This window comes from Carassius auratus, chromosome 7 (genome assembly GCF_003368295.1).
Source record: "Carassius auratus strain Wakin chromosome 7, ASM336829v1, whole genome shotgun sequence".
NCBI lineage: Eukaryota > Metazoa > Chordata > Actinopteri > Cypriniformes > Cyprinidae > Carassius > Carassius auratus.
In genome coordinates, this window is record NC_039249.1 from 33,726,696 (window position 1) to 33,749,984 (window position 23,289).

General features: G+C 39.5%; 2 protein-coding genes across 3 annotated transcripts; both read right to left on the minus strand.

Moving 5' to 3' along the window:
* Positions 1-2,764: 2,764 nt before the first annotated feature.
* LOC113106573 (E3 ubiquitin-protein ligase TRIM58) lies at positions 2,765-7,982 on the minus strand. Of its 2 annotated transcripts, XM_026268652.1 has the most exons (8): positions 7,911-7,975; positions 6,969-7,008; positions 5,800-6,449; positions 5,004-5,099; positions 4,654-4,887; positions 4,312-4,459; positions 3,846-3,872; positions 2,765-3,733 (listed from the first exon to the last, which is right to left on the minus strand). In XM_026268652.1, exons 2-8 carry the CDS (start codon positions 6,994-6,996, stop codon positions 3,186-3,188), a joined length of 1,731 nt encoding a protein of 576 aa, XP_026124437.1. In that variant the 5' UTR covers positions 6,997-7,008; positions 7,911-7,975; the 3' UTR covers positions 2,765-3,185. The 2 variants fall into 2 exon arrangements, with proteins under 2 accessions (XP_026124437.1, XP_026124438.1); XM_026268653.1 differs by lacking the exon at positions 6,969-7,008 and having other exon boundaries at positions 7,911-7,982.
* A 187-nt stretch (positions 7,983-8,169) lies between these two features.
* On the minus strand, positions 8,170-16,612 carry LOC113106574 (E3 ubiquitin-protein ligase TRIM39-like). The gene is made up of 7 exons (XM_026268655.1): positions 16,409-16,612; positions 13,825-14,453; positions 12,698-12,793; positions 10,308-10,541; positions 10,090-10,237; positions 9,982-10,008; positions 8,170-9,466 (listed from the first exon to the last, which is right to left on the minus strand). Exons 1-7 carry the CDS (start codon positions 16,413-16,415, stop codon positions 8,922-8,924), a joined length of 1,686 nt encoding a protein of 561 aa, XP_026124440.1. The 5' UTR covers positions 16,416-16,612; the 3' UTR covers positions 8,170-8,921.
* Positions 16,613-23,289: the final 6,677 nt, after the last annotated feature.

A 23,289-nucleotide genomic window follows, 5' to 3' on the forward strand; every position in this document is an offset into this window, starting at 1 on the left:
TTGGCTAGTTTGCAGTATGCATACCCTTCTGATTTTCATGATCAGGCTGTAGGTCGACCACAAAATGACTAATGGCTAGAGAGTGGGACTAGAAACACAAAAGTTGCAGGTTCGAGTCTTGGTGCTGGTAGGAGTTGTTGGTGGGGGGAGTTAATGAACAGAGCTATCTTCCATCCTCAACACCCATGGCTGAAGTGCCCTTGAGCAAGTATGGGTTACCATACTTGGCAAATGTCATGACTTTCACGCTCTTGGTCATGCACATAAGCCTTGAGCTCTACACCGGGACCAGGAAACTGGCCCTAACAGGTAAGTTTGGGTATGTAGCCTAGGCATTTGGCCGTAAGGGATAATGTCACAGATAGCCGTCTAATGTCCCAGGGGCAACTCCCATGGAAATTGTAGAGTTGGTACTTAGTGCTTGCCAGGGTTCTGGCCTGCACTCCCCTCAGCATGGTGGGGTGGGTATACTATTCCCCAAAGTGACCACTAGAGGACGCAGTTTGAAGTTCCCTTGAAAGGGAGTGACTCAGGTTAAGAATGTAATCATGGTTCCCTGAGTAAGGACCAAGACACTGCGTCCCCTAGCTTTCCTGCCATGCTTCGGATGCAAGCTTCAGATGAAGAAATGAATGACATTCTCCCAGTGCCTATTTACATTTACATTTAGCCATTTAGCAGACGGTTTTATCTAAAGCGACTTACAAATGAGGACAATGGAAGCAATCAAAATCAACAATGTCAACAGCAATGATATATAAGTGCTATAACAAGTCTCAGTTAGCATTATTCATAGCAAGGGCTTTTAAATAATATAATAAATAAAAAGAAAATAGATAGAATACAAAAAGATTAGAAAGGTAGATTTTTTTAATCATAGAATTAGAATAGTGAGTGATAAAGTTAGAGGGTCAAATAAAGATGGAAGAGATGTGTTTTAAGCCGATTCTTGAAGATGGCTAAAGGCCGATTTATACTTCTGTGTCGAGTGTACGCCGTAGGCTACGCACGTAGGTGACGCCGTCATGAGCATTTATACTTCTGCATATGTCTGTTCTAAACTGCCGAAACGCTACTTGACGCAAGTGGGTTCCACTGTGTTTACATTCCTCGATCCTCGCGGGCTTCTACGACCAATGGTGACTGACAGAGAGCGGATCATGTTGGAGCTACAGCTTATCGAGGTCCAAAAACTGTTAATTTTTGTTAAGTTACTAAAACTAAAAGGCAGAAACAAGAGATGGTGTCGGAGGAGATGGTACATGCGACTCGTGAACCAGTTGAGACAGAAAGAGTCTGCATATAGCATGATATGTAGCATATCTGCAACAGTTTGTCCTAACCGGTCGCTCTCATCATTGCCTTGACACAGTCTCTGTTGAAGCTCCATCCACCATTCCTCCAACTAAGCCTCCAACCGAGCAACCTGCACTTGGACCCAGTCATCTTTTTCTTTTCTCTTCCTTTTTTGTGCCATTCTTGGACTGGGGGACGGAAGAGATGGCTGGTGATGGGGGCTACCACTTGGTAATTGGTCATCATCGCTGTTGGCTCGAGGTCTCACATCCGATAAACCAGTGGAGTTTGAGCTGGTATCAGTTCCATCCTGTGATTATGAAAGAAATAGCAAATAGTATAAGTTATATATAAAAGATGATGCGTTCATTGTTAATTCATAGATAGATAGAGCTATAATAACTGTATATTAATACATTGCAAATGCTAAATTGTTGCATTTGTATTTTCTGTAAGCCAAATAAAATTACAATCTATTATATTATGTAAATACAACCCATTACATTTAATTACAACCTATTACACACGCTTTTTGACTCACAGGTATATTATTTTTGCAAAAAATCAATAGCATTGCTAGTTATGTTAGCTAACCGAAACACAATAGAGGTACATAAAAGGACGTGCATTATTTACCTTATCGTCAAAGTTTGACTCCGTAAGCCGATGTTTGACATGAGGTGCAAGCCAAGATAGAAATAAATAAACCGCTGGGATGTTTTTTCCTCCTGGACTCCCGCTCTTTTTTTACGGAGACGAACATACCTGTCTCGAGAGTCCTTCCATCTTCATGCACTCCGCTACATCTAAACCGACGTTGGAGGAAATCTCCCTCCTCGAATTCACTGCCATCTGGCAGTCTTTGTAATCTCCCAAAGAGGAGTCATACAGATGGCTGTATTTCCTCACTTCTTCAATTAATCGCTCGGTCACTTGGTCCATTTCCATGTTGGCTCTTCACTGAATTTCAGAATTTAAAAATGGCGGGCGGGCGGTCCAGAGTGCAGAAGATCATTCCGGAAATGCGTAGGAGGAAATGTGATACTACCAAGCCGACAAATCACAGATCTTGCGGTCCGCATCGTCGCGATGCGTAGTAAAATTTTTGAGGAGGTGCGTGTCAGGGTACGGTGTAGGGTACGAAAAATCGTATAAATAAAATGCTAGCACTGACGTGTTTATTTCCATTTCAGTTATTCACAATCAAGTACAAATGTGTAAACATGGATTATACTAATTAATTTGTTTTGTATGCTCTGTTTGCTTGTCATAATTGCTTACATGGCTTTGCAATACAACATACATACATTTATTTATTTATTTATTTAAATTATTTTGGAGAAATTTCACTGTATTCCTCTCATGTGGTCATGCAAAAAAACTGACTACATTTGCTTTGTAGAAATATCCATATGGGACCCAGGACCCCAAAAACAATCCTAAGGGTCAATTATTAATAATATATATATTTTTTTAATTGAGATGTATATATAATCCTGAAAGCTGATTAAATCAGATTTCCATTGATGTATAGCTTGTTAGGAAGACAATTTTTGCCCAAGGTGCAACTATTTGAAAAACGGGAATCTGAGGGTGCAAAAAAAAGTTAGAAAAAAGTTCTTAGCAATGAATATTAATAATCAAAAATGAAGTTTGGATATATTCATGGTAGGAAATTAACAAAATATCTTCATGGAACATGAATTTTGCTAATGATTTTTGGCATTAAAGAAAAATCTATAATTTTGACCCTTACAATGTATTTTTAGCTATTGCTACATGTATACCCCAGTGACTGCTTTTGTACCCCAGGGTCACACCTAGTAAGTAGGAAAAAAGTTAAAGAAAGCAGTTCTCAAGCACATTTAATAACGGTATAGAGTCACTGTTCAGCACTGTTTAGTGTGCTCCTGCACAGGACAGATCATCATGGTGTCTGAGGACTTATCGCTGCAGTAGAGGTAGAAAAACGGGAACAGTTTCTCCTTGAATGAGTCCATAAAGGTGTAGATGTGACTTTTGTTTTGTACATCGTAGAACGATACCTGTCCTTCTTCGTAGTCCACATAGACTCCCACTCTCTTCAGCTTGGGCTCGATGGAGAGCAAGAGAGGTGGAGAGGAAGAAATGCGATATTCCTGGCCTTTCTTCATGGCTAGAGCCCAGTAGCCTTGAGCCGTGCTCACCGAAATCCGTCCTTTTCTGTTGACAGATGCCCGGGCCACACCAATGTACCAGTCGTCCTTCTCGCCCACCTGGACCTCCCAGTACCAGCGTCCCGAGGACAGTCCCTCACGGCCGAGAGCGATCACCACCGTATCGAAGCGCTCAGGTGTGTCGGCCAGGTCCTGCCATGCACCCAGGTGACGCATCTGATGGCCGTCCTCGGACAGCTGCAGCCAGGGGTTCGCTGTGTCCGGGTCAAAGGTGATGTCCACTTCATAGGGAACACACAGCAGACACGTGAACAAAAAACCAAACAGACCAGGACTAGATAAACACACTGGACTAGTGATGTATGACAGATCAAACATAGAAGAAAACATTACCTGAGTACTTCTGAACCCTCTTCAGCTCTGTTTATGATGACAAAATAAATGGATAAATCAATAAAATAACCATATATATTATTATTTTTTTAAGCACAACATTATATAAACTGTACTTTAAATTAAAACATTTCATTTTATGTTACAAAGGGGCACTTTAAAAGTGTACTTAAGTGTTAAGAAAGTTATGAAAGTGTCTCTATTTAAGTGTATTTAAAAGGCCTTTTATTACATTCATATGACATTATCTGCAATTACAGTGTTTTTTTTTTATTTATTTAATTTTATATTTTGTATATACTTTTAAGATATTAAAGACACAACAAGTGCACATTCATAGCAAATAAGCACACTTATTCTTTTCATAATTCTTCATGGTTACAACCAACCTGACCTATAACTGTGCCTCATGCTGTGGTGAACAGAAAGTATCTGTGCAGAAATAGAATGATGTGAAAGTTCGTACCTATTTCTGCAAGTTTTTCTACTTCTTCAGTAAGAGTCTCCACTAGTTTGAGCACAGCTCTCCTGGTGGAGCCCACACATGGATCCGCGTACACACAGGTCTCAGACCAGTCTTTAGTGTGTGGATGAGACACCAACGATGGGAAGTTCTGCAGGAGAAGACAATGGACATTAAAATAGCATATTGGCAGACCTTGAATAAAACATTCTATAAAACATCCCCTGAATGTGGTGGCTCTTATTGATCGATGTATCATCATTGATACATTTACGCCTGAACATAACTCTTAAAATGATTGTGTCAATTGTTCAACATAACAAGCATGAGGTAAAAATACTCCACCTGCAGGAAATGAATGTGGTCTTCAGTTTGTGAGAGATACTCTAACTCTGTGTTCCTCAGTTTCAGAACGTCTATTTCTTGCTCTAGTTCTTGTATTTGTCCGTTGGCCCAGCTCTCGGTCTTCCTCTGTTTCTCCTCAATGTCCAGCACCAGTTCGGCCTGGGCCTTCTGGACCGCTCGGATCAGGTCTGAGAACACCTGCATGCTGTCCTCGATCTCTCTCTGAGCACTGCTCTGTGATCAGGAAGAGATGCACACTTATCAATGCAGTCAAAAAAAAAAAAAAAAATTATATATATATATATAATCTTAATGTTTTTTCATAGACATACATAAAACATTAAACATACCTTGTTCAAATCTATGGAGTGTTTGATATCATCCACTTTCTTCAGTCGCTCCTGGATCATCTGCTGAACTTCAGCTTCAGTTTTCCTCAACAAGGCCTGTCAATCACAATGTATTGTTTAAACAATGAAAATATCATCTAGAATAACAAACTTTATTTACAACAACTGAATTAATTTGTGTGAGTAGCAAATTAAAAAATTATGTATTTTATACACCATCTGAAAATGTACATATTAGCTGAAATTGCCATGATTTTAATGTTCTTACATTTTCTAAGGTTAAATGCCATTATGCGATCTGGAACTTGGCTGTTGTGCTCCACAGTGATGCACAATACTCAGTGGAGGGGAAAGGGGTATATGCCTTTAGCCATTTAGTCCTTTTAAATCAATATATTTTATTTATTTGTTTGTTTGTTTGTTTGTTTTAATTTAATTTTTGACAATAACTGAATAATGGAACTTTTTAACAAATTTCAAGTAGTAAGTAATGCAATTTTTTTTTTTAATAAGTAGCCTGTTACATTTTGTTACTTTATTTGTTTATAATTTACTTTAAAACCTCAGTCTTGCTATTATTGAGAGAAATAGGGGCACAATTGTGAACTGATATGTGAGCATTATAGGAATTGCATACTTTTTGTGTTATGCTTATTAGTGGCAGACAGCCCACCCTGAGATTTGCAATAAATCCAAGCACTTCAGTGTCATCAATTTGGTCATTATATATAGTGGACAAAAGAAGACAATTGGCCACCATAAAAACAGCTGTTGTCATAATAGGTGGTACATTTACCTTTTTCTCGGTCCACTCTCGTTCAACAGGAACAGTGTAATGAGCCCTGTGGTCCATCTCTGTGCACAGCACACACACTATGGTTTGATCCTTCTTACAGAACAGCTCCAGTAACCTCTCATGTTTCTTACACATACGGTCCTCCAGGTTCTGCACAGGTTCGATCAGCTTGTGTTTGGTGAAGCGGGAAGTGTGGGTCTTTAAGTGCTCGTCACAGTAAGATGTCAAACACACCAAGCAGGACTTTACTGCCTGTCGCTGAGGGCCAGTGCACACATCACAGGACACCACCTGAACCCATGGTCCATTAGGAGGAATCAGTTCAGGAATTTCTGTGGGGAGTTCCACAGGGCTCTGTCTTGGGTCCGGTTGTGTTGTCCTCTGAATGTTTGCAACTGGGTTGGTTTTCATTTCCTTAAACTTCTCAGCGATTTCCCTCAGCACTGTGTTGATGCTGATGTCTGGCTGTTTGAAGAAAGTCTTTTTGCACATCGGACACATGAAGAGGGCACTGGACTTCCAGTAGCTGCCAATGCAGGCCATGCAGAAGTTATGTCCACAAGGGATCGAGACAGGGTTTGTAAACACATCCAGACAGATGGAACAGTGCACCTGCTCCTCTGCTAACATTCTGGTGGGAGATGCCATTCCTGTAGAAACAGAGGGACAAACATGTGCCCTGCAAATAGATGTAGACTTCCAACTATATAAATATAATATATCCTGTCAATTGACTTTCATTTAATGGTCATAATCTCATGTTATAAAAGATGAAGTGCTATGCACAGGCTATTTTAATCTATAAAGTCTATAGATAGAAGAGTGTCTTACTCAAGCATGTCCCAAGATAAAGCATTAACCTAAATGGACATAGTGTTTCTTCAGTGGAATCTTTTTTTACCCATTCATTGCATTTAAGATTGATGTGGGGTGCTACTGTAATGTTTTGCAGTTTGAGGATCCAGTACAATTATGAAGTTTACTCACAACCTGTTTAATACATTTCATTAGTTTAATAGTTGTAAACCCTGCAGACAGACATAGAGGGGGGCCAGTAGTGTTCATTTATCACAAAAGATCAAATAAAAACCAAAATGAAATGTGGAGAGATTTGGTTTATAAACAACAGGGATGATATACACTTATAGATTATAGAAGTCAACACAAACCTGCATTCACAGCCAATTTTACTTCCATAATGCGTTGTATCTAAGAGCAAAACATATTGATGTTATGACAAAAATGGAATCAAGTAGGGTGGTATTTGAGATTATCCATCAGTAATTGGTTATAATGGGAGGATGTTAGAATGGAGCAGGGCTTAAATACAGTGTTCACACTCTAGATGATCGACACATTGCACATTTAGTTTATTACAATTCATTATTTGCTAAGATTTAGCTATAGCAGTACCCTATAAATTAGGGTCCTTTCAGAACATTAAAATGGAGTAGTATGGGTGATAAATGGTGCACATTAAGACCAGGAATGTGTTTTAAGAAAGTATAAAGTTTTAAACTCATGTTGACTTTATCCCATAACACTAGAACAAAACTAGAACAAAACTAGAACAAAATCCTAGAAAACAACAACAGATGAATTATCCAGTCCTTTTCAAGCATACATGGTGGCATTATTGCCAGCTTTGCAGTGTGCTAAATATACAAAGTCATTTGGATTTAATTAGCAATCCTGCTGGCTCAGGGCCTTGTGCTCTTAGCAACATGCAGCAGTCTTTGAAACAGAAAGACTTCAGGAATATGTAAAGCCTGGCTATTCATAGGACCAAAGATTAACATCAGTCCAAAAATACAAGGCCTCCCAGACTCCTGCTCCTTTTTGGATCCATAGCACCATTTAGTCTATACGTTTTTAAATGCTGGTTATTAAACACATGTTTGCTGACTTGGCAATAATTATTCATTAATTATATTTGGCAACAGAAGACCTTCAAGATGTTTTGAGCATGCTTAAATTAGCACATACGTCATTTTACACACATCTTAGCTATGTATTTGCTGAAATGACATTCAGAACATGCAGTTTCTTCAAACATCTTCACTGAACCTAACATTTTTGACTGAGTTACAGTGTTTTACAAGAAGACTCACCAGCAGTCTGTTGTAGTCGAAAGCCACTGACCACAATGACCGTCCTGGTCTGGACAGCAGTGACATGCGGGACAGCTGATGCCCCCCCGTTAGCCTGAAATATCCCCCCTCAGCCCTCCCCCATAGCCTGGTTTCACTTTTACACCCCTGACTACATACAGGCTCTTTTAGTCTCAGGATATATTAACCGTTCACTCACTCAAGTTGCTTTTCTTTAGCAGTTATGCTCAACTATTATATATCGATTCAAGGCATGAATGACAAGTTAATATTATGAATTTTATTAAAAAGGTCTGAAAAGAAACTTATGAGAAACCTTTATCCAAATATTATAATGATAATATGACATGTATTTATGATAATAAAAATGAATACAGAAAATATATAGGAGACTGATCTACAGTATACAGTTCATTAATTATCCTTTTTGTTTATACATATTGGCATATCACACATAAACATTCAGCTCACATCATACATTTCTTCAATGGGTCAAACACAATTAAATGACTGATTGAGTTACAGTGTGGCTTTTAGCAAATGTTTCAATTCTATACTTTAATTCACAAGTTAAACATTATTGTGGAACTGTAATTTAGCATCATGCTAACAGTAACAGAGCTAAAGTGAACCAAAGTGCACAACTGTTCAAAAGTTTGGTGCCAATAAAGTTTTCATTGCATTTCAAAACAATAACAAAATGTAAAATGCAAATATAAAAGGAACAAATAGAGGGAAGGACATCAGCAGAAAAATCAGATCAAAAAGTAGTTGTCAATACGTTTATATGCTCACTGCATTTATTTGATAAAAAATACAGTAAAGGCTAATACAGTAATATAATGAAATTAATTTCAAATATCTGTTTTCTGTGTTAATATACTGTAAAATGTCATATATTCCTGTGCTCAAAGCTGTATTTTCAGCATCATTCCTCCAGTCTTCAGTGTCACGTGATCTCATTATACAATTTAAGTCTTCAGTTTTCAGCACTGGTGTGAGTTTGGCGTCTCAGCTGTGTTTGACGGCGGTGATGACCAGCGCTCCGGGGTTCCTTCCGTCTTGATTGATGCAAGGGCTGAAGATGGGATAGACGCTCTCAGTGAAGGCATCTGTGAACGTGTAGAGATGAGAGCGTGTCTTCACGTCGTAGAAGGACACCTGTCCAGCTTCGTAGTCCAGGAAGATGCCCAGCTTCTGAGGCAGTGTGGCGAGATGCAGAGGAACTCTGTTACCACTGAGAGCTTTCACTTCTCCACTCTTCAGCCATAAACACCAGAAGCCTCCTTCTGGACTGAGGCGGATCTCTCCTTTGCGTCGCGCTGACCCCCGGGCCACTCCTACTGTCCAAGCGGTCTTGTGTCCCACGTCCACCTCCCAGTAGTGTCTGCCGGAGGAAAGACCCTCTCGCGCCAGGACAAACAGCGCTGGGCTGAAGCGGCGCGGCGTGTCTGAGTGTGTGGAGCTCTTCCGCTGCTCATCATAGCGTACCTGCCGGCCGTCCTCGGACAGACAGAGATCACGCTGAGCTGTGGCAGGATCCAAGATCACCTCACCTAGAGAGGACGCCCAAATCAGTTATGTTCCTCATTGGTGAACTCAAAAAATAAAACAAAATATGTTGGCCATTTTGTAAAGATATTGTGAGACCTGCTTGTTAATGCGTGGTTCCTGTCATGTTGTTATGTGGTTGATAAGGGGTTTTGATATTATTTTGTAGTTATTGGGGTGTTTTTGTTGCTGTCTGCTGTCTCCTAGTTTGATATTCTGGTTTGTAGGTATGGCTCAGTGTTCCTCAAAATAACAGTGAAGTGTAGAAATCAAGTACAATCCCTTAATCACTACAGTTCCTACAGTTAATGCTTTTGTCATAAATCAGTGTAATACTTGATAATGCAGCGGCAGTGAACTCTAGAGGAACAGACTGACTTAAAATAACTTTGTGCCTCCCATATCTTCATCAATATGATCAAATATTCCTTCAGCTGGAAAAGATGGAAACATTATAATGCTCCGTGGCAGTGTTCAGATGGCTGTGTTAATCACTAATGCTTATATCAATAGCACTTACTTGCATAGTTTTGCAGCTTCCTGAGTTCTGAAAGGAAAAGAAGAGAACGTGTAAATCAGCAGCTTGATTTAAGGAAAGATTAGGGAAAGGGTGGGCACGGTTCTTCACCTTTCCCATAAAGCCGTTTGACCTCGTGTTGGAACTTGTCGACCAGAGAGCAGACGGACTTCCTGATGGTGCTGAGATACAGATCCGTGTTCACGGACACAGAGGACCAATCAGACGGCTCCGCTGGAGGAGGAAGAGATGGCAGGAACTGCAGGGAAATACTCGTTTAATGAAGCTCAGATACAGACACCAGTTCAGTGGAAGCGTTGGATGCTGACCTGTAGAAAGAGCACCCTGTCCTGTGTCTGAGCGAGAGCGTCCAGCTCGCTGCTCCTCTTCCTCAGGGTGTTGAGCTCGTGCTCCAGGCTGATGGCCAGGTCTTTGGCCTGCTGCTCCGCTTGTTTCTGCCGCGTGGAGATGAGCTCCAGCAGCTCGGCCTGAGACTGTTCCAGCAGCCGCTGCAGCTCCGCATATACCGTCCAGCTCTCCTCCACCTCTCTCTGACCGCTGTCCTGAACACAGAGAGGGCGCCAGGCTTCACACACTCCTCCGTCGATCACACAGACACTAATACAGCTCGCCTCCGACTGACGAGATGCTGCTCTCATAGGTTACTTTTTCATATAAGCAACAGCTACTCTGTTTTCTCATGTTATGACAGCTCTGGTGTTGCCATGTTGAGAGAAATCATGAGTGAGTGCAGAAGCACTGTGCTACTGTAGATCTAGATTAAATGTCAACGTGCAATGCAATCCTGCAATAATTAAATATATCTACTGTACAGACATGGATTTACATTTCCTTCAGTCTGACGCATATTCATTTCACATGTGAAAGCTCTTTTACATTTGTAAAAGAAGAACTTTTTTAATATTAAAAACAAACAAGCAAGCCCTGCCCAGATTTAAAAAGTAACTCAAAACACAATATTGTAATGCATTACTTTTAAAAGTAACTTTCCCCAACACTTGGGAAACACATATCTCATTTACAAACTGATATTTCTTGGTGAAAGGTATTAAATGTTCCTGGAACAACATTCCAATCAACCAATCAGAATAGAGAGATAACTTTTTAGGAAGGATCTGTTTAGACTTATTATCAGAGTTTACACTATTGTTAATCATTTCCCTTTGATTTTAGGCATGAGTTATGGGTAGGGATAGGTTTAGGGGTAGGGATTGGGTCAAGTCTATATCTTTGGACAATAATGTTGATCCAGGAACATGTCTTACTTGGCAAAATCACGTTGACCGCACATTTACTGTCAAAGCACACAGACATTTTTTTCCCATTTTTTGTTTACTCCCAATGCAGATTGTATATACCTCAAAATAAATTAACATGCACAGGGAAACTGTTCACTCTGATCCTAAACGTCCCACACAGCATCATCACAATTTGAGACCAACATGGATCAGATTTTTTTGTGAAAATGCACAGAACATTTCCAGGACAGAGACCAGAGAGGGTTGTGACAAACACATGCAGAGTAACTCATGAGATCGCATGTTAACATGAGCATGCAGAATATCAGCGCGAGTGTTTGGACAGGACAGACCGGTTGAACCACTTAAACTCGCTGAAGAACTGTGCTGATTCAATCATTTTAGCTCCAGGTCATCTCATCTCATCTATACCTGCTCCGACATCTTCATCTCTGTCTACAGTATTACTGTGATCATGAAGCATTAAGGAGTCTAATATGAGTTATTTCTGCCTGTATCCTCTATGGAACTGGATCCTCTTTGTATCTTTAAACGTGACTCGAGATGGCCGTGTGCTCTATTTACAGCTATTGAACAGGAAAAACCTTGCATGCCTTTGACACAAACCTGAATCCGATCTCACAGGAAGGATAAAATATCACCGATGGAAATGATCCATTTTTGGAGGTATCTGCCAGTGCTAATGTCATATTTGTCACAAATGTCAGCTCTGCCTCTTTCCACTTTAAGACAGATTCACTTCCTGTAACTCAAGTTACGCGTATATATTTATGTCCAGTCCAAAACAAAGGTTTTTCTGTTTCCTGTAATCCTGCATTACTTGTGTTGTTCAGCATTTGAAGGGACATGTTCTCATGTAAAGAGGGGTGTGACAGCATGGCCAAATATTTGCAGTGCTCTTACTGGTTTTGTCAGGTGATTAAATAAAAGGTGAACAGCGTTCACCCTGGGTCTGTACTGGGACTTTTTTCAGTTGTTATTTATTACTGGATATGTTTATAACTGATTTGAACATAACTGAGATCACAAAGAGCACTTTGATACCTGTTTGTCCCTGATTCTGCCTAAGTTATGTACACTTAGATGCCATATAATGATTATTTATGATTATTAATAACTATCAAATTGTTTAAGACACATTGTGTATGTGTTGTTTTGTCATGCATAATAAATATAGCTGGAAGCAGCAATTACAGTTTGTAATTTATCATCCATTATGGTTTGCTGATGCGTTACAGATTTAAAACATTTAGTTACTTTTGATTAGCATTATAAAAATGTAAAAGTAGCTTTTTAGCATATATTCAAATGGCAGAAATTTAGACCAAAAAGTAATATACAAAATGCATTCAAAAACATGTCATTCCTAATAGAGCTGAGCAAAGAAAGATGATTAAAGACCAGAGAAAAGAAGCATTACACAGTATAAATGGACTCACTTTGAGCACTTTGATGGACTGCTTGATCTCCTCTAGTTTCTTTTCTCGCTCCTTGATCAGATGTTTCAGTTCTGACCTTTTCTTCCCCAGCTGACTCTGTGAACAAACAATAAGATTTACAAATCACATTTACTGCATTTCCAAGTTCCCAGGTTAGTTGAACCCTTTTTGGTATTTTAGTTGTCTGGACCCTATGATGTTTTCCTTAAAATGTTGTGACTTATCTTCACTTAGGGTAGTGAACAAATCTGTGAGGTGTGGATATTTTACTGCTGTGGAAAGTGCAAACCTAATCCATTACGATTATAATGTTTGGGTCAATTTGACATACTTTTATGCTTAAAGTCTTAACTTTGCTACGAGGGTGTTTACATTTACATTCATGCAACTTTTTTTTTTTTTTTAGCATTTCGTGCATTGCAAGGGAATCAAACCCAAAACATTGGCGTTGCTAGTGCCTTGCTCTACTGTTTGAGCTACAAGACTAAATTTATATATAGACTTTGTGAAAAAAAAGGGAAGGAAATGCACTTTAGTGTAGTGTTTTGTGGTTCAGTGTGCATGCTCACTGACTGAATTCAGCTCTCTCTGGAATCATCTCATCACAAACACAACACACTGCAGATGATTGTGTACTGTGAGTGTGAGAAGTGTGTTCATCACACAGTGTACACGACTGCACTGATTAACACGGGTGTGTTCTTTACAGTGAATAAACTCAGTGATGATGTTCCTTGATAATGAACACGTTCTCTGCTTGTTTTCTGCAGCTGCTGTTTGAATAACCGAGGGAAATTATAATTACTAGCTTACAATGTTTACATTAAGCTGATATCATGTTAAACATAAACTCAATCATGTTAAAACATCAGGCCGCTTTTAGCCTTATACTGGAGTTGGTTCATTTTTCTGGCAATGAAACGTAATAAATACATAATTCAATAAATTAGCACAATAATATCAGCATATCAACTGACGACAGGATTATATGACCTGATTGACCCTAATACACTTTTATCTATCAAACAGAGTCTGAGTCTGACTTTTGGAGAGTTGTATTGAATCCAATCATTCTCAGAACAATAAAGAAACATTTTTTTTAATGTAATGCAAGCATTAAAACGCACCGTTTTCTTCTTCCACTCTCGTTCGGTGGAGACAAGCTCGTGGCCTTTATGCGAGGACCCTGCGCACTCCTTACACACGCACACATGTTCGTTTCGGCAGTAGGCGTCCAGGAGGCGCTTGTGTGTCTTGCACATCTTGTCCTCCAGGTTGTGTATGGGCTCCACCAGCTTGTGTGAGTTCATCGCCTTCCCCTTCTTGTGATGCTGGAGGTGAGCTTCGCAGAACGATCCCGGGCAGCTCAGACACGACTTCATGGCCTTCATCTTCCGGCCGATGCAGGCGTCGCAGGGCACCTCTCCCGCTTTAGCGAAGTCTCCCCAGTCGTCCTCTTTCTGTGGGGCATTGGTAAACTCGACCCTGGCGCGGTCGAGCGAGGACATCGTGGACAGACCCTGGAACTGCTCTGCGATCTCGGCCAGCACACAGTTGACGCTGAGCTCTGGTTTTCTGGAGAAGGTTTTCTTGCACATGGGACACAGGAACTTCTTGCTGTGATTCCAGAAGCCCTGCAGACAGGCCTTACAGAAAGTGTGTCCGCAGGGAGTGGAGACGGGCTCGACGAAGACCTCCAGACAGATGGAGCAGGAGAACTGCTCCTCCGACAGGATTCGGCCCGGAGACTGAGGGCCTGCGAACGGTTGAGAGAGGAAGACATGTGATAAGATTAGAGGAGGTGAAAGAAGAAGACAAAAGAGCGGGAAGAAGGAAGGTTGTGTTTCAAGAAACAGCTTGTGCACTTCTGTCTTACTACACACAAGGCTTGTTAGCATGCACACATTTTCATCAGATGGAATGATGATATTAAATCCAGTTTTGAAGCACTGTATAATTGATGTCTCAGTTTTGTTTTTAGATTTAATTAAAATGTATTTAAATGTGCATTACAGCACTGCACATGTAATTGCAATTGAGAGGATAACAGGATTCAAGTGTGTACATGCTTATTTTTTCCTATTGACTGAATTATCGCAGGTCTATATCTCATCCCTTTCATTAATTTGTCCAATCGATGAGGTGTTTACAAAGCTTTTCAGCCTATTTGAGTTATAATCTGATTCCTAACGGTTCCTTGAGTGTATGCTAACAGCTTCTCAGATGTGTGTGCTTTCCCATCACTAGAAATGCACACTTGTAGTTGATTGCATACATATGCAAATTCAGGCCTTGCCTTGGATTTTGAAACTTGCAAGCAAAATAAATTCAGGCTACTTTTCATTACGTACCAACATCTCCACAAATAATCAGTTATGTTTCCTTCCAAACGCAGCTTGTGGGGCAAAAATAATATATGTTTCCATACAGAGTGTTCAAGAGAAATTACAAAATATTTACTTGTGCAGAGTGCTATTCAGAAGACTTTGGTGAACACCCATCACTGAACAAGAATCCAAGACAAAACAATGACAGATACTGAGAATACAGCATACACAAACACAAACAACACTGAACAGTGAACACAGTCTCTCCAGGAGAAGGTGGCGGTATCGGAGCATAATGAAGTGTTAGCGGAGGCGTTGAGCGCGTGGGCTGTTAACACAAAGGTCACATGTTTAGTTTCAGGTGAAGGTGGCCCATTATCTGAAGAGTTACTCCAGATCGCGGGCGCTTTAGTGTCCTTCAGCAAATCACTTCAGATTGGGAGAAGAGTTTTTATGTAAATTGCAGTGTTGGAATAGAGACTGAATCAAAGGAGGTTCACTGGAGAGTTATAGTCCAGATTGGAAGGGAAAATACAACATTTGAGGAGTCTAAATATTAAAGCTATTCAAAAAAGAATTATATGAAGGTTATATAATAAACAAAACTGTAAGAGGATGATGACCAGTGGTTGTGGTGGTTACTAGCAGCAGAGAGTGTCAGATCTCAAGCTTATATAAGCTCAGAGTCCCAGTGTTTTATCAGATGTGTGAAGGACGAGCAGACACAGCGCTGACGTCACCGTGTGTCGCAGGAATGCTGCTCTACAGGCTTTTCTTCAAATCCAAACAACTGTCCGTCTCTTCCTCTCTGCTCTCGTACTGGTGTCCAGATAAACACAACTTTACTCAAACTTTTGACACAGTCAAGTAGCACTTAAGTACAGCTTTATATCTTTATAAACTAAAATGTAATGCTGTTTTTGTTGAAACTTGTGTCATGTATTTTATATATATATATATTTAATTGCAAGTTGTGCAACAATGTTGCAATGAAATACATTTAGAATATTAACTTTATACTACATAACACTACAGTTACAATTATAATAAAGCACTTTATATGTTAGTCAGAACATCAAAATGGGAAAGGGAATTTTTTTTTTTTTTTTTTCATAGCAAAGTGTGTCAAAGTACACTTAAGTAGCCTTTTATTTCACAAACATTATCTGCCAATACATTTTTTTTATAAGTCTGTGAGTACACACTCAATAGTCTTTCACAAGGGCAGTACGTGTGGCTTCATGACTGCAAGTAAGAAACAAACACTAAGAGCAGAATCATTGCTGGGATTTGCCTAATGTTTGTCAGAATGAAACCCATTCAGTCGTTCATTACAGAATGATAAACCGAGAGAGATTGAGTTGGGTGAGTAAAGATGACTTACACTGCATGATGAAGGATCTTCTCGTAGTTTGCTGGCCGGTGAAGTGTGTGTGAAGCCTGAATAAACCTGTCTCTGTTCGCTGTGGGTGTGTCTTCACACACCTGTGACCGGAGCTTCAGTGTGTGTCGCTGAATTAATGCCTGGTTTAAACACACATTCAGATTTATAAAGTCAGCTTTTGAACTCTATAATCACAGAAAATATTCTTATCTCTGTTCTAGTCAGAGTCACTATATGATGACTGATCATTGTCCCTGTGTGGTTATAGTGATAAAAGCATGTGTTGTGTAATCATGCAATATTATTTTATTGTTAAAGGCTGAAGTTCATGCAGAGTACATGTGGTTTGTGTATTTGCCCACAGAGGAGTAAACTGGTAGCAAAAGCAACATGTTTCTCTTTTATTGAACCTTACTAGAATCCCACTCGGACCCAAAGCAGTTCTGTTGGATGAAAGATATGTTCATGGCTGCTCTTTTCAATGTCTAATTAGAAATCCTACAGAACTCATACTGTGGTAAACAGTGTGAAAACAGTCCCCTGCTGACCAGAGAACCAGCGCACATGTGTGTTTGTGTGGTATATAAGACCACAGCAGTGTTCAGAAATCCCATTTACTGCTTGAATCATTGATTTAAATGGTCAGTCGTATATATAATTGTAGTAGAGAAGGCGCGCTCAACTCGCACGTCGTTTAGTCGGTGCGAGTAATAAAGTTATCCAGAAATAAAAGAGAATAAATCCGCACTATCACTAAAGAGGAATTTGATTTTCTGTTACAAACTCACCCAGTACAACAGGTATTTTACACCTTGCCAATCTTTAACTGAACCTATTTCTCACTATGATTGTTACATCAAGCCTATCGTCTGGACTTTACCCTCATATTTAAGGGACACGACTGATTTTCTGAGTAAACTGGAGAATGTCCATATATCAGATGATGATTTGTTATGTATTATGGATGTAACTAGCCTGTAATATTCCACACGATTTAGGTTCATGTGCTCTGGAACATTATCTGAAATCTAGAGATGTTGATAAGCCTCCAACCAAGATTTTGTGGGATTTGGCACATGCTGTACTGACTATGAACTATTTCAAATTTGAGAATAGTTTTTTCATCAGGTGAAGGGTACGACGATGGGATCTCCATTTGCCCCTCATTATGCAAACTTGTTCATGGATATTTTGAAGCATATTTTGTATATTTCCCAAATATAACATTTTCCATCACTGTTTGAAATGTTGGTTTCGTTACATTGAAGATGTGTTTTTCATTTTTAGCGGAACAGTTGAAGAACTTCTAAATTCTTGATTCTATACGATTTTCCTTGGAATATAACATGTCTTCTATATCTTTTCTTGACGTTAAGGTTTTTAGACCTACTGGACAGATTTTACAGACGACAGTATTTTGTAAATCCACAGATAAGAGCAATTTTTTACATGCTAAAAGTTACCATCCTTCATCTATTAAAAAAAAAAGCCTCCCGTATAGTCAGTTTTTGCGTATAAGGAGGATTTGTTGTACCGATGAAGAATTTGAAAACCAGGTCAGAATAGTGTATGACCGTTTCCTTTCTAAAGGTTATGACCATATAAATCTTGACTCGAGTTTGGATAGGGTACGTGGCATTGAACGAGAATCACCTTTTAAGAAAAAAAACAGCCTCTTCGGAAAATCGAGTCGTCTCATCTACGACATTCTCTCCCCTTGAGGGTAAGATTAAATCAATAGTTAATAAACATTGGCATGTTTTTACAAAAGAAATATCCACAGTCATGATATGAAGTCACCCGTAGCCAGACATTTGAATGAATTTGGGCATGATATTTGTACTTTGAAATTTCTAGGCATTGAGTTGGTCAAGCCGCTTCAACGGGGAGGTGATAGGGAGCGCTATCTTCTTCATCGAGAGGCTTTTTGGATTTACACACATCAAACAGTATACCCCAATGGTTTAAATGAAGAATTTCCTTTAAATAGTTTCTAGTAAAACCATTTGGGTTGCAATCAATCTGTGTCATTTCTTGTGTGCTTCTATAACGTTTGTAACTTGATGCACCTGATGGTGCTAATGATTTGAGGAATGGGGTTCACCTGTGATGCATTGTTTTTAAATGTTCCTGTTTGTGCTTCTTGGTACACACTGATGATGGCTGAGGCCGAAACGCGGCTGTGTAAGACATGGGACGAATAAATGTATAAAAGGATTTCTTGAGAGAGCGGTTTTTTTCTCTTATTAATTTTGGAGAAAGAAGTCTGTTCTGCTCACCAAGCCTGTAACTGTCAGTCAAACCACAGAAAAAGCCCTGACTTTACAAAATGATGTTACTTGAAAAACTTTAGTATGATTTTATTAATTTTTCAAAAACGTGCTCAAACAAACGGTTGATTTGTCACTTTACGGTAAAAGTAGAAAATCTATGCTAATGTTTTCAGATCATCAATTTCTGGAGTCAGAATGTACAGTTTGCTGAGAAATATAAACTTCTGATCATTCGTAGCTATGAATATGACACAGCTCTTGTTATTTCTCCATTAACATACTGAGATAATTTCTCATATAATGAGATAATAAATGTGTTTTCTTGCCACTTTTGGATATTTTTTTTAAAGTAAATATAATGAATTCATAGAATGTGTGGAAATCATAATTATCAGAGGCATTTACTAATTAAATGACAAATGCTGATGTGCTAACATTAGATTGTTGTTTATTTGTTTGTTGTTGTATTTTTTACAATTACTTAACTACAGTTTCTATGGTACAGTAACTTCAGGCCCATGTCAGTTATGTTGATGATGACCAAATCAAGTTCCCAAATCTGTCCTGGAGTTCCCCAGCCCGGCACATTTAGCATGTCTCTCTCATCTATCACACCTGATTCAGCTCATCAGCTCATTAGTGGAGACTGCAAACATATTCAGATTTTCTTTTAATGTATTTCTTGAAAAAGTGTGCTTTGAATTATTTAAAAATTAGTTCAATGTTAGTAAACTATTATACAGTTATCGCAATTTTTAATTAAATTGATTTTTTTTAAATATGTCAATGTAATAGTTATAAGTACATTTCCCTAACTTTGCTACTCAAGTACACTTACTATAAATACACTAATTAGCACTAAAACTTAAATTGATTTAAAGTGTCGTCAAATAAAGTACCAGAAGAGTTTTAGAATTGCATTTCTTAAAAGTGTGCTATGATCACTTTACATCATATTGTGTTGTATTTATACACACATATATATATATACAGTATATACTATCACCATCACCATATGCACTTATTAAAATACACTAGAACTCTATTACTGAAGTTAAACCCCATAGGTTACTGTGCTTATACATGATTATATAGAAATGTATAGAAATATATACAAATTAATAAAATATATTTGAAATGGAATTTTTTTATAACATTATTAAGGTATTTACTGACACTTTTTGTCAATTTAATACATCATCACAGAATAAAAGTACTTATTTCTTGAGCCCAGACTTTTGAACAGTATTGTACTGTAAATGTACTGTACAGAATGTTACTTTAGTGTATATCAGAGACAGTGAGATGGTTTAGTTTGTGTTTTCTCCAGATGTTCCTGACAGAGGGAGAGGAGGATGATTTATCTTCATAACACCAGAAGAGAGCAGCACTCGGCCGTGTCTGCTCGGGTCACAGCAGTGCTGCAGTCCTCCTGACACACACACACACACACACACACACACACACCTGACAGAGCACACACACACACACCTGACAGAGCACACACACACACACACACACACACACACACACACACCTGACAGAGCACACACACCTGACAGAGCACACACACACACACACACACACCTGACAGTGCACGCACACACACACACACACACACACACACACACACACACACACTGACACACACACATACTGACACACACACACCTGACCGTGCACACACACACACACACACACACACACACACCTGACCAGTGCACACACACACACACACACACACACACAGACAGAGCACACACACACACACACACACACGCCTGACAGTGCACACACACACCTGACACACACACACAGAGCACACATACACACACACACACACGCCTGACAGTGCACACACACACCTGACAGTGCACACACACACATACACACACACCTGACAGTGCACACACGCACACACACACACACACATCCTCATCTGGAGTCCTGGAGGTGGTCTTCAGACGTGTTCACTGCTGATGGACAGGAGTGAAAGATACAGTGAACATCAGAAGAGCTCTGAAATACATGTCTGACAGATGTTTCCTACACATTATTCCACATCTGAGCCTCTTTTCACCTCATCAGCCATGTTTTACTCCAATCTCCATTTCCCCTGAAGTCTTTCTCGCTGCAGCCTACGTTTCATTTTCGGTCTTTTTCTCTTCTGTCCATGTGTTCAGAGCCTCAATCACTGTGTTCCCTCTCAGAGTTATTATTAGAAGCTCTGTTCTCTCTCTTAGTTTCTCCCTCTGTCTCTCCACCCCCGCGTAACAGCACTTTACGCCACATCTGCTATAGCACACACACACACACACACACACACACACACACACACACACACACACACACACACACACTTTCTTCCCCTCAGATCCTATGTCGATGTATTCTTTAGGTGTACACTTACACACACAACCCATTATGTCCCCTCACTTCTCCTCCTCTCTCTCTCTCTCTCCCCCTCTCCCCTCCCTCTCTCTCTCCCTCCCCCCCCCCCCCCCCTCTCTCTCTCTATGAGCCCAGAACAGAACATACTGCCCAGATTTCACATGACATCACGTTGAATCACACAGATGCTTTTAACAGTACAGAAAACCTGCAGAGCGATTCCTAACATAATACAGACTAAAGCTGTCTTCTGTTTTATTGCAAAAGCTCAAGGCTCAGTCAGTTTTCTTTTCAACCCAATCTTATGAGCAAACTGAAGTGTTTCTCAAGATGGTGATTTTACAGTACGTCTGATTTTAGAAAAGCACAAGCATGAAAGTCCAACCGTGAACATTACGCTCAGTAAGATGCAGCTGATCGCACGAATGATCTGCACGCGTTCACATGAATGATTACACATCCATGTTTTAGAGTCTTCTGCTTATCTGAAATACGTCTATAGGACATTCCCTGTCAGACGTCAGATAGAGGTTTATTAAAAGTGTTTTGAGATGTTTATGATTTAGATGTATGTAAAACTGAAATTTTACAGACATCTGTCAGATGTTTAAACACTGCAGATGTTTTCCAGATCAAGTGATCTTATGCAAGCACAAATGCTCACGCTGCTTTTCCATGGATTGCATGATTACATATTATTAACTCAATGGCAGTAAATAATTCCTAATTTATTCTCCCTAATTCTTATTTTTATTTTCTTAACTTCCTACTGTGTTTCATTCCATTTAGCTTCGTCTGTATTCACAATACATCATGGTTGTGTAAATAAATTCATGATTGAATTAATTTCAGGCTTTTTATCAGCTCACGAACCCACCGCAGTTCTTACATTAAGCCCAGTTTGGAAAACTAAATGGACTACACTTTGTAAGTAATCTACCCAGCTCTGTATAGATGTCACCCACAAGCTGAGAAACTCCATCGCCTAGCTCTGCTTGTATGTGCATTTTAAAGTATAGCATAAGAAAAGAGCAAATTTCAAAACAAAATCCCATCATTTTCAGGTTTTTGACCTGTGTGAAAAACAGTGCAAATAATTGGAGATTGGAACCCATTTGCCAAATAGATTCCTCCATGCACATAAAAAAAATAAAAAATAAAATAAAAAAAAGTGTGATTTGTGCAACCGTATGGCATAAACTAGCATCAGCCTCAGATGGCATCCTCACGGACCGTTGGGTGAACATCTGATGCACACAACACACCAAACTGGAAACAATTCAGGAGTTTCAAAGTATCATCAGATTGGTTGAATTATACAGGATTTCTGGGAAACATGTGTGCTGTGTTCTTTAATGTTCTGCCCAGAAACAAAGAAACCATGACGCCAAGCCCCCTCACAAAATATCTGAAATATTTAAAGGCTGCAGCATAGAATCTTTCAAATACATCCAAGTGTTTTACACACCAGCCTGTTATTGTGGCAACATTTACACACCCTGAAACAGGACGATGAAATGGGTCTGGCTATGCAAGACTTGGCATAACATGACTAACCAGACTGATCTTGTTGCACAGCATCTTAAATGTTGTTATGGTCATTCTGAAATGCAATGAAACATTGGATGGCATCAGTGCTTATTCGCAAATGTTTTATGTGATAACATTGGATGGAAACCCAGCTATTGAGATGGAAAAGCTGTTCTCAGGCTTTATTATAAAAGCTTAAGGTTATTAATTCGTCTGTTTCCATTTTTCTCACTGGCACTGATCACTTGGCAGTCCTCCAGCACAGATTGATGTGCTAATCTTACCATATTTTACCTTCCAAACAGCTTATCTCAGTCTGTTGACACCGTGCTCTCTCTTCACACCACCGGTGCACGTTGTACGAGAGCAGCTCTGGGGATGTTTCTGAGCGTGATATGGTGTTACGACTGTCTGGAGGGGATCATGTTATTGCATCATCTTTTTAATGAATGTGTTTCCCTTTAGTGCATTACTATACTGCACTCCACCCATATCAACTTAAGAATGTTTTCAAATGGTTTAAATCTAGTTTTTAAATAAATTGTGTTTAAATTCTGGAGAATCACCGGTTTCGTGTGTTTACAGCTGTCAGCATCCAGGAAAGTGTAACTGCTCTGTTTATCCCCAGCTTCCTGGGTGTTGCGCATCAGTTTCCATACTGTTCCCCAGCAGTGTTCAGTCTCTTCC